At 40.0% G+C, this 17,346-nt stretch overlaps 1 protein-coding gene across 4 annotated transcripts in view; it reads right to left on the reverse strand.

Moving 5' to 3' along the window:
• Nme7 (NME/NM23 family member 7) overlaps positions 1 to 17,346 on the reverse strand; it is a 144,155-nt gene that overhangs the window by 53,526 nt on the left and 73,283 nt on the right. For all 4 annotated transcript variants that reach the window (XM_059280125.1, XM_059280126.1, XM_059280124.1 and 1 more), the window contains 3 exons: positions 13,369 to 13,433; positions 11,208 to 11,276; positions 7,621 to 7,722 (listed from right to left, as the gene is read on the reverse strand). In XM_059280125.1, the coding sequence (XP_059136108.1) occupies positions 7,621 to 7,722; positions 11,208 to 11,276; positions 13,369 to 13,433 (236 nt within the window). The remainder of the gene's footprint in view (positions 1 to 7,620; positions 7,723 to 11,207; positions 11,277 to 13,368; positions 13,434 to 17,346) is intronic.

The raw sequence follows: 17,346 nt of genomic DNA on the forward strand, positions 1-17,346 counted from the left end.
AATGCTAGCAGCCCAGCTGGTGCTGTACCTCATCCCAGTGTGCACTGTTCTAGGAAAACTCAAGTCCTGCCTTCTGACTGTTATAAGGCATGTCTGACTGGAATATGGTGACTCTAAAGTCTTTTAGGGCAAAGGATGCTGTAACTTTTTAACAACGGAAAGAAAAATAGGTACCTTTTTGTGGTGCTGGATTGAACTTGGGGCCTCACTCATACTAGGCAACTGCTCTATCACTAAGTTACATTCTCAGCCTCAAGAGATCTTAAATTATTTAATATTTATTTAATATCAGTTAATATTTATTAAAGAAATGAAGAATTACTTCAACTAACATTCATCATTTCCAAAACATATATTATTTGTTAGATACCAGATGTCCTGAAAATATCAGTGAAAGAAAAGACAAAACTCTTTTCCTTTCCCATGTTTATAGGGTGGCAGCAGGAAATAAAAGTGAGTGTCCAGTAAGCAGCCAGTGCACAATGTTCAGATGCTGACACTTACTACAGTGAAACATAAACCGTAAGTGACGAAGAGTATGAGAATGTTGTGACTGTCCATGGAGGTAGGAGGTGAGCTAGATCTCTTCGAGAATGGCACATTCAAACCCAAATACTAGTAAGCACAAATAATGTGCCAGCTTGGATTCCTGCGAAAGAACAGTGGATGATGTGTGGATGGTGCTTTGCTGTTGCTAAGCGCTAAAAGTGCCCAAAAATGTCCTCCTAACTACATTCTATTCTCCATGCTACTCTTGACTTCTCCTAAGGGAGAACATTGTGGTTCAGAAGCACAATTGTTGCTTTTGAACTGGTAGGAGAAGGACTCTCAAGGACCATGCTTGCTGTCCATCTTTAGACAGGTATCTTTTCCTCATCCCCCATATCATGTCCCTTTTCACTGTACTTATTTTACCTGTAAAACAAAGACTGCCAGACAGTGGATTTGTGTCGGTCTCTCCAGCCCCACCGCATTCCAGGGACTAGGAATGCTTGATACATAAATAGCACTTGGTACATGGTCGAATAAATAAAAGCAATAATTAAGAATGAAATTTAGAAAGGAACAAGTTTAGAAAATCACCAGGATATCTCAGTAATTAACCAAGCCTTGGCCTTTACAGGTTTTTTTAAACAAGGTCTTATGTAGCACAGGTTGGCTTGAATTTACTGTGTAGTGGAGGCTGGCCCTGAGCTCATGATCCTTCTTGCTCTGCCTCCCAACAATGGAGACTACACATGTGTGTGCCACCATGCCTGTTGACATTAATATTTGCAGTGTCAACCACTCAAGGAAAAAGCTATGTGCTCTGCACCAGTTTGTACTATGGCAGAAGCCAGTGAGTGGCAGCCAACTGAACAAGAGAGTACCTCCTACAGACTGCTCAGCCTCTGACATCACAAGGACTCTGCTGCTCTGCTGGGATCCCACATATCTGTAGTCAAGCTATCTGCTAGAATTCTGTGAAAACTGGAGATTGAAGTGCTCAGGATGTAGCCCCTTGAGTATTAAGAACTTTCGCCATAATGACATGCTCATTCCTAACCCAACAGGACAGTCTGGTAGAGGTGCCTGACTGTAGAGAATGGTCCAGAGATTGGTGTAGATTTATTTGTGCTTTGTCTCCTTCTAGATAAAATGGGGTAACAGTAAACAGTAATATCAGTAAATAATGGCATCTGTATCTCACTGAATCACTGTTAGGACTAAATCAGGTACCTTATACTCTACCTGATTTACAAATTAAAAAGAATTAAAATATATTATTCGTTATGAGCTCAGTAACCTTATTATCTATTACAATGGTCCATCCAATGTTTCAAAACTAAATTTTCTAATTTTACTACCTATATGCTATCTGTCTTAGTTAGGGTTTTTATTGCTGTGAAGAGACACCAAGACCACAGCAACTCTTATAAATGAAAACATTTAACTGGGGTGGCTTGCTTGCAGTTCAAAGATTTAGTTCATTATCATCATGATGGGGAGTATGAAGGCATGCAGGCAGACGTGGTGCTGGAGAAGGAGCTTGAGAGTCTTACATCTTACAGGCAACAGGAAGTCGACTGAAACACTGGGTGGTATCCTGAGCATAGGAAACCTCAAAGCCCGCTCCCACAGTGACACACTTGCTCCAACAAGGCCATATGCACTCCAACAAAGCCACATCTCCTAGTAGTACCACTCCCCATGAGATTATAGGGGACAATTACACTCAAACTACATTATCCCTTGACTTGAAAGGGTAGATCCTCGTTTCACCTTGGGGAAATTCCATTCTGTAAGATTTGCCCACTTAGATCAGAACTTCAGTGAAACCTTGGTATTTATTCAAAAGAAATGGAATCATTCAATTAAAAAAAAGAGTCTTAATATACTTCATGCCTCCCTGAAAGCACTTACTAACCCTCCATTTATTTTCCTATTGCCTGTCAACTTCTATTTTCCTTCTTGTAACAGATTACAAGACATCTCCAGCAATGTCTGACTACTATTAAACTTCAATAAATACCTGACTTGGCTTTATTCAATTTTAAAATTATGCCTGTTGAAGCTCTTAAACGTGAGGAGTTCCTTGAGCCAGTCTGCTCTCTTTATAGATGATATAATTCCACTGGAAGTTTCTTTTCCTTCTTAAAATACACAAAATAAGAAGGGTGAAGAGTGTAAACAAAAAAGTTTTCCATGAATTTTCTGATCCTCCATGGGATGGTTCTATGTGATCAAAACAGAAGCCCTATGAACATATCGTGGTAGTTTGAATAAGAATGGCCTGTATAGGCTCATATATTTGAATGCTTAGTCATCAGGGAGTGGCACTATTTGAAAAGGATTAGGAGGTGTGGCCTTATTGGAGGAAGTGTATTACTGGGGTGGGCTTTTGGATCAGGATGCAGGTCTCAGCTTCTTTTCCAACACTATGCCCACATGTCAGCATGCTCCCCACCATGATGAAACTATAAGCAAGTCCTCTGAAACTATAAGCAAGTCCTCAATTAAATACTTTCCTTTATAAGATTTGCCTTGGTGTATCTTTACAGCAATAGTATAGTAACAGAGACACACCTGTTACTAGTGTTAGAGTAATTATTTCAGCATAATGTCTGCTTTTAATTGTTCCTTAACAAAACAAAACAATGCAGTTTATTTAAGAAAGAATAATTACTTTTGTAGCATTTCCCTCCACTCATTTCTTAATTCTTTACATTCTAACTGGGGCAATGTCAGTAGTCTCCTCCTAATCTCATACAATTTTAGCTTTACTACAACTAACACTTCTCTGAAGGAATAAGGTTCTCACTCCAAAGGCAGCATAGAGCATGTCCTAACTCACTCAAACACTCTTGTAAAATCAAGTTCTAAAAGCAAAGTCATCCCCTGATGGGAGCCATAAGCCTAAGCGACCCTTGACACACGTGCTGCCATATTCGGGCTTCTCTCCTCTTTTTGTAGATCTAGGCCTTGCTTAAGTCTCCATAGCACCAGAACCTCTTCCCACAGATACCAGAACCTCTTCTCAGATATCAGGTGAATGAGCTGTAGTTAGGCAATTAGGCAATTAGACAAGGGTAGATAGATAACCTTCAGAGCAACATTTCCTGCTGGCCGAACAGCCCATAATTAAGTCCCTTCCTGCTTGCATCCCCCATTACTAAATTCCTTCCTGGTTGCAACCCCCATTACTAAGTCCCTTCCTGCTCACAACCCCCTTTGCCTACCTATATATGCCTTGAGAGAAAAATAAAATTTTGGAGCTTGATCAGACGTCCTGTCTTGCTCTCATTCTTTGTGTCTCTTGTCCCTCTCAATTGTCGGCCCTCCCTTTAGGTCCCTGTTGAAGACCCCACTGGCCGGGGCACCCCCCAAGCTCACTCAAGTCTTCCCATCCTGCCCACCATCTGCTGTGTGGTGCCTCATGGCACATTCCCTAAGAACTCAAAAACAGGAAGGAAAATGAGCTGGTAATATAACACGCTAGGCACTGTTCTAAGAAGCATGATCACATTAGCTGACATAAGCATCATACAGGTTTATTTTTCATTTTATTGGGAAAGAAACAAGAAGCATTTGCAGGTGGCTCTGTTTCTGAGCCCTACTACAAAGCAACTATTCATTATGTACCCTTCCTCCTGCTCTTGACCCCACAGAAGCCAGACACGGCCCATGGAAATGTGTGAGGGCCTGCTGCTGCTCTGATAGCCTCTCCAATGGCTCCCCTCCTCCACAGAGGAAAAGCTAAAGGCCTTCAGTTGCTTACTCTCCTTCCCATCTCTTCCCCCACTCTCTCGCCACAGCGCTCTTGTAACACACCAGGTGTACTCCAGCTCTGGCACTTGCTGTTCCCTCTGTCTGGAGTGCTCAGAGACTCCCCCTCACCTGTCAACTCTGTAACCTTCCACCTTTCTCTTCCTTCCTTTCCTGGTAACTCTATCTTTCGTCCCTGCATTGTTACACACACACACACACACACACACACACACACACACACACCCAGCATTTGCCACCATGGCACACAGTGTATTTATACCTTTTAAGGTCTGTTCATGGTCCGTCCCTTCCAGGAGACTGTACCTTCTATGAGGGCAAGGGCTACTGTCTGTTGATGGCTATATCACCAGTGTCTAGGAAAGTACTGTATGTATGAGAGGGTCCCCCCGCCAAAAAACTTGGCAGATGAAGAAGGAATGAACCCACCCAAGCAACCAATGAATTAACATAATTAATGTAATATAAATAGGGGAGTTGGAGCGGAAGTTAAGAGGATGAAGAAGGATTTCCTGAGGTATATAAGGGATATTGTGGAGGACTGGGCCAGAGAGCAGGGAAGAGTACTGCTAGAAAGGAACAAAGTATAAAATGTCCATGGGCTAAGATAACATTTTCTAGTTCCAGGAATCCTTACTGGAACTCTGTAGATCTCCTGTTCTCCAGGACAAGGATTCTCTATCTCTCCTTGCCCCAACAACCTCTTTTTGAAATCTGATGAAGTCTACGAACTTTCCCCAAGGCCATGTGTTAAAATGCACAAATATGTAGGATTGATATTTGTAGTGGCATTGCTGCTGAGCTCCTGGCTTGGCTCCAGAGAGCAGCACCTAGCCCTAATCCTTCCTTTGTTTAACCACACCTTTTGTTTCTCTTACCTTTTGTTTCTCTTATCGCCCTATGTGACTCTTGTTTGAGAGTCAAGGATCAGAGAGTCCCCCAAGGATCAAAGGCCTATGCAAAACTTGGTCCAGGATACCCGGAAAACCGTGGTACCTGATAAATCAAGTAATTTGCACCTGGCATTTGGTCTCTGGGAGCTCCTTTTGGTGTGCTTTGAAGGTACGGAGATTAACTATCTAAACTGTAAAATGGAGTAAATAAATATGCCCTAGGCAAAGGGTTAGTGCTTCAGTCCTTGGAGGGTGGACCCCCCTGCAGCCATGATAGGCTAAATTCATTCTTAAGATGCCTCTATGTCTTCATTCCACGGACCCACGTGAACCCACACACTGGTGTAGTGACCACACAGCTACAGATATTCAAATATTTTAACCAAAATTGTGATACAATATAATACATGTACTTATTAAGATCTAGTATCAGCTTATAAACAACGAAAACAAAAACCACAAAATCAAAACCCACGGCGGAGTAATCCCAACTACACCTTCTGGAGGCAAGATCCAAGAACAGAAAAATCTCCAAACTAAACCATGAGACTGAGCTTCTAAAAAAACAGGAACTTAGCTTAGTCATTTTCATTATGCCTCAGCCGCAGAACCTAGCAGCTTGCACATACTACTCCAACAAGAAATGTTCACTGAATAAATATCTGTAAAGGAAGAGAATCACCATGTTTTCCTTTTTAGTACTGTCATGTCTACGGGATACCCATGTACTCAGTCAGGCCCCAATCCTTCCTCAGTGAGCACTTCCTCGGCCATTACCTGCCTATACTTAGCACCATAAGAAGGAAAGAGCTTGCTGTAAAGTGATGCTTTGCTTTTCACCTATGACTTCAATCACACCACCTCCCCCTTTATCACGTACTCATTCATCACACTCCATTCAGATGCCATGCTCTTCCATAAGCTCCCTTGCTACCCATCCTTAGGCTGAGCTACTTAGGCTAAAATTCTGCATTTCCATTTACCTGTAAATATTTAGCAAGGGGATGGCAACAATGCATGAAAACTAACCACTTATGAAGGTTAAGTGATATGCTGAAAACTCTTTGAAGTTTCTGTTCTGTGTTCCCAAAGTTGACCTCAAACTCAGAGCTCAAATGACCCTCCCATGTCGTTAGACTATCATGTGTCCCACTTTGCCTAGATGAAGCTTCTATCTTTACATCCGTAAGTGCCAGTACAGGTTCAATCATTATTTGCTGTGTATATGAGAGAATAAAACAATGATAAAGCTTAATTTGTTTCTTTTTTTGTTATTTTTATTTCTCTGATTTTTCCTATTTTGTCAACTGATCATTCAGACTTTAATTTTCTCAAAAATTAACAAAAGCCCCATTTGGCCATCAAACAAAAAGTGGAAATTAAAGCCAACAAAATGGCTTTCTCCTCAGGTCAAAGGTATCCTTTCTTAACTTGTCATGATTGACATTCAGTAAATACACAGCATCAGCACCACTCTCTCCCAATGTTCTCTAACTAAGCATCACCTTTCACAACCCATGTATCATTTCTACCCTTTTTCCCTAAAAGACACAAAGGAGGCCAGATATCGTCAGGTCTGTTCCTTTTTTACTTCTAGAATTCCTTTCTTTAATCTCTTCCAATTTAATTTGCTTCAGTTGTACCAAAGAAACAATTCTGTAATAATTCTTAAAATTGAGTTACATATAAAGAATTCTTTCCTAATATATAAGAATTACATTTTCTACCTTATTTCCTCTACTTAGGAAAATACTTACTTCCTCATGCTTCCAAAACCGTCTTTCACTGAAGCCAGGGAAATGACCTTCTGTGTACCCCAGAAAGTTCTTCGCCCCTCACCATTGTCTCTGTGCCTGTGATACAGCCTTTTCACACCTTTCTATCTTTCTTGCACTTGATTTTCCTTCCAATCTTTCTTCCTCTAACATGGTTTAAAATTGCCTTTCCCTTAGCTGCTCTCTTACCACACAATCCTTCAACATTAAGTTTGCCTCAACTACCAATTGTTTGGTCTTTATTTGTCGTTTCCTCTGTAAGTCCAATTGTTCTAGAAGCTCTGTATACATGTACTTGTACATCACTGTTCTATCCCACTTAGACAAGTTCAGCTGCTCATATGTTCTTATGCATCTAGAATACAGCCACCATATTGATATTTTTCATATTTAGTTTTACACTCTATTTGAAAGGATAATATCTTAGAAAAAATTTTATTTCCAAGTTTAAAAAAATACCTGCCTTGACTTATAATTTAGCAAATGGAAACACGAAAACAATGCTATAGAAAATAATACTCTGTCCATTCTCTACTGTCACTAGGTAAATGAAAATTATCCTTTTGTAAAACACTATTTTGAACAATTTTTGCACATATTCACTTTTATATAATTTATAAAATTGAATTTGTTAAAGTATTTAGTTAATCCACGACACAAAACTGAGCAATAGTTTAAAGACTTACAGGATCGGCAGGTCCACAGAATTCTCGGAATGTCTTTGTAGGATTGTTCTGCTGGATCTCTATGGCGACGCAAGAGCCGGAGCAGATTTCTGTCACCATCTCCTATGACAGACAATGTAAGAGAAAACAAAAGAATTAAAACCACTGACTGTTTTACCCCGATTCTTTTACTTGCACTACTTTCCCACCATTTCCAGTCTGAAAATGGCCAGCTTTGCCTCCTTCCCATCCGTGTCTGCACAAAGGCACTTCCTGAATCTGGCCACCTTTGCTTCAAAAGTGTTGTCTCCTCACTTCATTGGCTAGTATCGTTAGCAGTTAAGGTCATGCTCTGCCTCCTCTCATCACCTACAATCAGTTCCAGCACATCTATCTTCCTTTCAGATGCCCTCTTTCCCTCAGCACATTTCATCAAACTAATATTCCTAAAATTAAATAGTGGTTTGTTTTTTTTTTTCCTGGAAGATGTTAAAAAAAAATCTATAATGTGGTTAGCAACAAGGAGTAACATCTAGAAACTAGGAAAAAAAAAAAGAGATGAGCTAGTTTCTGTGTATTGAATGGTAGGGGCCAAAGGACCGTGACTCTTGGGAAAGCGGGGAAGGTAGCAAACCAGATGAGTGCTCCATCTTGCTTCACGAAAAGAGCTGCAGACAGGAAGGTACAGCAGAGCCCAACATCCCTGCAGTGCTGCAGAGACAGACTTGAGTTAGGGAGCCCAGCAGACAGGATTTCAGGGCAGAGTACAAGAGAACTCCACACCCTACCACAGAGATATTTCCACACCCATGTTTACTGCTGCTATATTCACTATAGCAAGGAACTGGAATTAACTTAACCTAGCTGTCCACCAACAAATGAATGGTTAATGAAAATTATATATATATATGTATATATAAATAATATGGGATACTATTCAGCAAAGAAAAATGTAGTCACAAAGGTGATCACAAAATTTGCAGGATAACAGATGAAATTAGAATATATAATAGTAAGTGAGGTCACATGATATCAGAAAGAAAAAAACCACAGAGTCTCTCCCTCATCTTTGGAACATATCCAATAATATATGTATATATGTAACCAAACATACATGTGGGTACAGTAGAACATGTAGAAAAGAAAACAAGAAAGGGTAAATATTAGAGGATGAAGAAGGACTGAATGCAGGTAATGGACACACAAGTTAGGAAGAAGGATATAAAGTTAATTGTTTTTCTACATCTAACTTTGTCATAGAGTTTTCATTTTTTTTTTTTTTTTTTTTTTTGGTGGTGAATAGTGCATAAAATACATTCACTAGTGAAGTGAAATTAGCAGGAGGTTCCACAGCTGCAGAATGGCTGAGAGGAGTCAGTGCTTCTCTCATATGGAGTAGAAAGCCCTCATAATACATGGGGCTCCACAGCAGGAGGCCTTAGAAGGGCTCTGCTCCATAGCTGACCTAAGTAATGAGGTAGACTCTACTCACCTTATGAAGCTTAGAAGCAAGCCTCAGCAGAGTCAAACTGAACCAAAGTTACTTAACTGAAAGCCAGAGCAAAGCCCAGCACTCTCTACAGGAAACAATCCATTTCATCACACTCAATACACTGTAAACCAACTGTCATACCAGGCACGAGAAGAAGCAGGAGAACACCAGCCACCAAAGAACAAGTCAGTAAGTAGATGTGGATCCAGCAGACAGGGGCAATGTAATGAACGCGAGATTGCTAGCACAGCTGTTATAAATGAACCTGCATGCTCAAGTTATAGGAGAAACAGACATTACAAGGAAAACCTAAGTAACAGAAGACTCAAATCTAGACATGAAATCAAAGACATGTAACTAAAAAGTGCTCTGGATGAGAGCAGGACATGATACCACAGATCAAGGGATCTGAAACAGGTTCTTAAAAGAGCTTCAACACAAGCAAGGACACCAACAAGGAAGGAAAACAAGGCATTGTAGGACAATGTCACACTGTCTAACATGGTGTCCTGGAAGAAAAGTTGACAGAGAACTTTTTCACAAAATAAGTCATAAAAAGTTTTCCAAATTTCTATCCACAAACCTCTAAGTCCAACCAAGGACTATAAAGGGGAAAAAAAGGAAAGAAAAGTATAAAAGAGTCCATCACAACCAGCAAGAAACAAAACAAATCTTAAGCGTTGAGAGAAACAAAATAAAACACTACAGAACAGGATAGCAAAGACAGCAGCAGCAAGGCCTGCCCATCTAAAACATGTACCCAAATCACAACATATTTATAAAATCAAAGACATAGAAAGAGTTCTTCAGACAAATGAGAACTGTGAGAAGTCAATACCACAGTGGCTCTCAACCTGTGGGTCATGACCACCACAGGGGTCACATATCAGATACCCTGAATATCAGATATTTGCAATATGATTCATAACAGTAGCAAAATTATAGCTATGAAGTAGCAACAATTTTATGGCTGGGGGTCACCACAATGTGAAGAACAGTATTAAAGAGTTACAGCATTAAGAAGGTGAGAACCACTGCAATACCAGAATCCCTGTCTGTAAGATATGAACAGACGTCGAGCAAAGAATGCCACCAAACACATAATGTGTTTCTTTAAAAACTGACTCAAAATGTTTTGGTCCTCCCAATTGTTAGTTAAGGAGAAATTTTCTAAAAACTTGGTTGTTTATTTTTTTTTAAAGAGTCTTTTGCTAACCCAAGACAGTCAGCTGTACATGGAATGATTGAATTAATGTCTATCTTCATTAGAACTTAACTTCTATCAATGCACATCATGTGCCTTTTATCACAAAACTGTAAAATTTACAGATGTTCAATCAATATATGCTCTTATCATGATAACAGGATAAGGTCAAAACTATCCTTTTTTAGATAATTTTGAAGTAAGTTTGAATGTAAGCATAAACTGTCAACAAAAAAACCCCCTATCAAAGACTACTCCTAAACTACACAGTAACAGAAGCAGCAGCAGTTGATATTTACCAAGTACTCTCAATGAAGAGATCACTTTACATGATTTGTTTTAATTAATTCTCACAACAATCTTCTAATATTGCATCATTCTCATTCTATACATGGGCTAATAAAAGCTTTAAAAGGGTAAATAACTGGCGGTCCTAGGAATTGAACTTGGGCCCTCTGAAATAGCAGCAAGCCCTCTTAACCAAAGAGCTTGCTCTTCAACCTCATGCTGAACATCTTTAATTTATCTGTTGGACAATCACATTCGTTCTTTTAAGAAGTATCATTTCAGGTTCTTTGTATTTTCTTCCCCCCGCCTCCTTCTCCTTTGAGACAGGATTCACTATGCAGCCTAAGCTGGCCTTGAGCTCCTGATCCTCCTGCTTCTACCACCCAAGCATTAGGTACAGTCATGCCTCACTACCTGGCTCTTTGTCTATTTTAAAAATTAAGTTAATTGTCATCTTGCTAGTCAGTTGTTTGAGTTATCAATAGATATGGATATTAATCCTTTGCCAGATATATGGTTTATAAATAATCCTTAAAAATACTTTCAATAATTATAAGATTTCCAAGATCTGAAACACACACATTGTTTTCAGTTGCATTATTTAATATTTATTTTGATACTTACATTATACTCAGGCACAACGCCTTTATAAACTTCATAGAATTCTTCGACGTTAACCCGATCCATATTGAACTACATTAAAAAAAAAAGTAAGCCAATCAAGTGAGCTAAACTTAGCATTTAGCATTCCTTGGACACATACTTTTACTTTTTGCTATGTGATGTCTTTTCCCCACACAGGCCTCAAAAATACTATGCAGGCCAGGATAGCCTTGAACTTGTGACTGTTCTGTCTCAGGCTTCCAAGTGCTGGAATTACAGCTACTTGCCACTATATCTATCTTCTTCTTTTAACCTCAAAATGTTAAGTCTTGGATAATTTGTTCTTTGAAGAAGAAAGTATTATTAAAGACCAGCTGATCAATAATAACTTTATATTTATTTATTGAAGTTTATTGAGTATTTAACATATGATACTTGACTGGATTTTATACATGTACCATCTCATATAATTCTCACAATCCTATGGCATAAGTACTTAGCATGTTACTGCTAAGACTCAGAGGCACCATGAGACTTCTCCATATTGGCCTTCTGTCACTCCCAGAATCCGACCCCATTGACCATGCTCTCACCCACTACTCTACAACTTTTAGAATGAAATTCTATTCTTGATAGGGTTTCAAAATAGGCATAGGCAATACAGTGTTGTTTATTGGTAGATTAGACATACAAGAAAAAAAAATGTTACTAAGCACAGGTTCTTCAGAGCTTGTAGAGAGAAAGGAAAGCTATACTACTGCCCTCCCAAACATTTGGAAAAAATTGCTAAAACCAGTTTGTGACAAAGCATTTAGACATTGCAGCTGGACTTCCTTCTAGCCTTCAAAACCAAGTGTGAATAAGATATATACGCTTATGAAACACACCCGAACAACTTCTTATCAAGGTCTGTTTTAAATTCAGTTAGGAATAAAATGTTGTTATGTTTAACAGTCTCACTAACTAAAATATTAATTTAAAGAAAGGGCGTCAGAGCTCGAATTTTACCCCCTTTCCTTGGCTTCTCTAGAACTGTCAAGACTGGAGATCACTGAGAAATGTCAGTCTACACAGTCAACAACTCAATCAGGACTGACCGGCATGGGCGGCATTACTATTACAGGGAGGGAAGTCGGTTTAATTTCAAGGCTTTCTCCTGCATTCATTCAACTTTTACCATTAGTGCACCAAAACGTGACATAAAATATAACTTAATAAAAGTCTGTTAAATCTACAGCATAAACCCACAGTGGCAAACAATAACATCCTCATGGCCTAGAAGAGAACCCAAGGCTAAGGATGCCTGACCAGGGTCACATGCCTAGAAAACTGTTGACCCTAGATTCTGAAAATGCTGTCTCTGACTCCAGACACCAACAATTGCACTTACCATTATCCTATAATGCCCCATCAAAGGTTCACATTATTTATAATGATTTCTTGTCAAATGTACCAGCGCGTACAGCACAAAGGTATCCCCTGTTACCAAAATATGTGTGATGGCTTCAGACAAGGACTTTCTGAGAATGTCTGAGGGGCAATTCTAAGTGAGTATAGGCTTGAGGCTTAGGAGCCATGGGGGAGATTAAATACATTAACACTTAAGGGACAGTTTAGAAACCAGCCCCAGGTTGAGAGTGCCAAAGGAATCTGAACTCACATCACATTCTTCCTTCACTATTTGCTAAGAAACGTAGAACACAGAATGCTCATTGACACACCTCACTTCGATTCTACTTGTCATTTGTAAGGCCAATATAGCTGTCCCCTACTTTTCAGCTGAAGTTTCAAGTTCTAAGAAACTTTGAAGCTTAAATCAGGTTTATTGTCTAAGTATTAGTATCTCAGTAAATTATTATATAGACTAAGTAATTAAAACATGTTTTTATTATAAAGTTATCGAGTTCAGCTTTTTTGTTGCTGTTTTGTTGTGTTGTTGTTTGGTCTATCCTGGAACTCAGCACATACATCAGGCTGGCCTCAAACACACAGCTACCTCTCCTTCCAGAATGCTGTGATCAAAGGCCTAATCCACCAGATCCAGCCAGGTTATTGAATCTGTATGTCTTTAATTTTAATAAATTCAAATCTCAAGTGCATAGTGAACATTCAGTTAAACACATTTTAAGGCTTATTAAAAAACAATTCTTCCATACATTATGGCTCAGTGCAAACCACTTACCATCTGTATCGCTGAGATTTCAAAACATGCATCTCGAATAGCTATTAAGATCTTTCCCAATAGTCCTAAAAATGAAGAAAAATTGGTTCAAAATATAAATTTTTTAAACTATTTTAGGCTTCTAAGAAATACAAAATTTCAACATCATTGTTCTTTGCTTCTACTCCAAATAAGGAAAATGCAGTATCTCTGCAAGAGAGATTAGGTAAATCCCTGAACAGAGCACCACATGTAATCATTTGATTCTCTCAGTAAATGCTTCAGTACCAATGATGGTCCTGAGAACAAAGCAGAAAGCTCTGAAGCCACTACTTTGCCTTTAAGGCCCCATAAATCTAGTGATGTAAAGAACATGAAAATTAAATGACTTTAAAATAACATTATCAAAAAGTAAAATGACAAGATACTGGGTATAAGAGGAAAAAGTCAAATAATTGAAAAGAAACAGAGATTTCAAGGGGGAATGAAAGTGTGTATTGTTCTTAAATCCTGAAGGATGATGGGCTTTACATAAAGACAGAAGAGAGTGAATGACTCAGAAAAGATGAGTAACCATAAGAAGGCAGAGAGATTATACCCAACTGAAGGTCTGTGCCCTAGTTTGCTTCATTTTCCCTGTGATATACACTGTGGTGGTTTGAATAAAAATGGCCCTCAGAGGCTCCTATACTTGAATGTTTGGTTCCTAGTTGATGGACTGTTTAGGAAGGATTAAGAGGTGTGTGGCCTTGGAGGAGGAGGTGTGTCATGTAGGGTGGGCTTTGAGGTTTCAAAAGCCCACACCAGGTCCAGTCTCTCTCTCTCTACCCATGGCTTGTGGATCAGATGTAAACTCTCAGCTACTGCTCCACTCCAGTGCCCTGATTCCCTCCATAATGGAAATGGACTAACCCTCCGAAACTGTAACCAAGCCCCTAAATAAACGCTGTCTTTTATAAGTTGCTTTGGTCATGGTATCTCTTCACAGCAATTGCTCAATAACTAAGACATACCATGACCAAAAGAAACTTGGAGCAAAAAGGATTTATTTCAACTTATAACTTACACTCTATCATGAAGGGAAGTCAGGGTACAAAACTCAAGTCAGGAGCCTGAAGCATGAACTAAAACAGAGACCATGGAGGAACCCTGATTATTGGCTTGCTCTTCATAGCTTGTATAGCCTTTCTTTCTTTTCTTTTCTTCCTTCCTTCCTTCCCTTCTCTCTCCTTTCTCTTCCTTGTTCTTTCTTCTTCTTCTTCCTCTCCTCCTCCTCCTCTTCTTCCTGAGATCAGCCTGCCTCTGCTTCCTGGTGCTGGGATTAAAGGCCTGTGCCACCTCTCCTTTCTAATACAAGCCAGGACACCTGCCCAGGGGTGGAACTTCCCACAGGGAGCTGGACCTTCCCCTATCAGCCGACAATCAAGAAATTGCCACACAGACTTGCCTAGAGGCCAACAAGATGGAGGCAATTCCTCAACTGTGAGCCCCTCTTCCCAGCTAGCTCAACATCTGTGTCAAGTTGACAGAAACTAACCAGCATACTCTTAGAAGTCAACACGAAGAATCTGGGCACAAATTCTGTCACAAACGGGAAGTTTTTGTAAGGCGAGGGTCTGCTGACTCTTGAAAGCATGGCACTAATGTTGACATAGTTTTGCTTCAAGTAAAAACCTTACTATATATACATAAACCAGTCACTCTCTCTGTTCTCCCTCATTCCTGTCACCACCCCTACCCCACCAGTCCCTCTCCCAGAATCCCACCTTCGGTTTGAGTTGTGACCCACTTAACCAGGGCCATCTGCGTCACCATTAGATTGGAACGATCTATTGGAGCCAGGTGGGTAGACATACAATGGAAAGCAGTGATTACACTCCCCACCCCACACTCTGATTCTACCTGTAACAGGCCGTTCAGCAGTGAGGGGGCAGGGCCCTGGAGCCTCTCCTTCATCCATTCCTGACTGTTGAGGGGCCCATTCTTATGTAGACCCAATGGAGGCATCCTTAGCTGCTCAGAGTTGTGACAGCAATCACTGCGTGTTGCCCAGAAGATAGCTTGGATTTTTCAAGTAAACCTACTCTATCTCTGTCTCTTACATAAAGAAATATTACACATCAATATATGAATCTTGATGAAAGTGTGGGTCAGTGTTGCATTAGCCAATATAAAGATAAATCTATAGTCTGCAGCTATTACAAACCTCTATTATACATCTATAATCCTATTAAACTATGTTCTTTTGTGGGATGTATCATTTGAACACAATAATTCTACTTACAGACAAGTATGATGCTATAGCATACATTACACTCCATACATTACATTAGCATACATTACATTACCGTTACAGTCTAACACAAGTCCAGTTCCTCCCTGAAAATTCCCCTAGTTTAGGTCGTGTGATATTACTGCTCCCAGGTCTGTTATCCAGCCTACTCAATATCCATGGAAACTGCCTTTTTATGTCTGCTTGGTTATGTGTGGTGGTAGGTCACAGATGCATTTAAGAAAGCAGTTCTGTGTTTAATCACTTAGAACACAAAAAGTCAATAACCATATGTCCTGTACTCTGTCCTAGATAGAAAATGTTCAGATGACTGAACAAATGGTAATAACTATGTAAATGAAGCACATGCATGTAGCAATAAAATAAAACAAAATGGTATCCCAGGAAGCAAAGGACAAAAGGGTCAAAAAAGGGAGCGTCTTACTTGGTTAGTGTTTGCACAGCTACTGGATTTTATAGGAGTTTGCTTATAATTACATGAATGCCACCTCTTCAATGCTGGAATGTCAAATCATTTCTCCATCTCCACTCATTATGTTTTTCACCTGGTTTGTTCAAAAGCTTCTTTTCAGATGTCTTTCTCATATCAACTCCAGAATATTAGATATTTATTATTTAAAACTTGCTCTTCCTGTGACTATACCCAATTTCCCTTCAAGGTAAGTGATTTCTCTAATCATTTGATTGGCAAGGGAACTGTCAACTTCCTATATGACCCACTAACTACAACCTCCATCAAAATGTCAGGGAGTGACACCAGATCTAAGCAAAACCAATCATAGCACTTGGAGTTCCCAGGCCACAGTAGTTTAGTTAGGATCAGAATCATAATTAGCTTAAGCCACAGAGTCCTTCCCTGAGATTTTTTTAAAGCTGGAACTGGGGAAACACACTTTCCACTGGGTTCACAAGGGTCTGCACCCTCTACAGTTGGCAGCTCTCCTTTCTTCCAAAATCCTGGGAAACGTATGCAGAAGGACGAAGCTAAGAGTCAAGAGAAGCAAAGGCGAAGCACAGTAACACAGAGACTGACTAAGTTATTTAGTCTCCCTAAACCCAGCACAATCCCTTTCCTTCCTGTAGTCTTGTAAACTGAGACAGGGAACCCAGTTGGCTTTCTTCTCTTGCACCAACAGTGTCCTCCTTATGCTACCTGTTTATTTAGAAGTAAAACACTGCATCCCAAGAAGGAAATGCTGAAGCTGGAAAGCCAGACCCAAGAACAAACAGTCCTTCCTGAAAACTGTGACATTCTGATGCACGGTGAGTACAGACAGACGAGCACAGTCCCCCACAAACTCATGCACAACAAGTTAGACATTGGCTGGTTACTCCTACAAATTCTGCCGCCGCCACTGGCCTAGCATATCTTGCAAGCAGGACAGACTGAGGTCACAGGTTTTGTGGCTGGGTTAGTGTTTACATTCCTCTTTTGGTAGCTTGCAGAGTACCTTCCCACAGCAAAGGCACTAGAATGTAGGAGTGAAGGCTCCATGTAGGCTCCAGGTTGACTTCTCCATATTCAGTGAGTTGTGTGGGTGTTGTCCTCAGCAATGGGGACTTGTAGTGAGTTTGGGGAGAGCAACCCATTGTCCTGGGAACAGCCTGAGTTGTTCAGGGATTTCCATGGGATCCCCTCGGCCAACAACTCAATTGAATAAACCCAGTCCCAGTACTACTTGGGTGACAAAAGATTGCTAGCTGGG

This window comes from Peromyscus eremicus, chromosome 15 (assembly GCF_949786415.1).
Source record: "Peromyscus eremicus chromosome 15, PerEre_H2_v1, whole genome shotgun sequence".
Lineage (NCBI taxonomy): Eukaryota > Metazoa > Chordata > Mammalia > Rodentia > Cricetidae > Peromyscus > Peromyscus eremicus.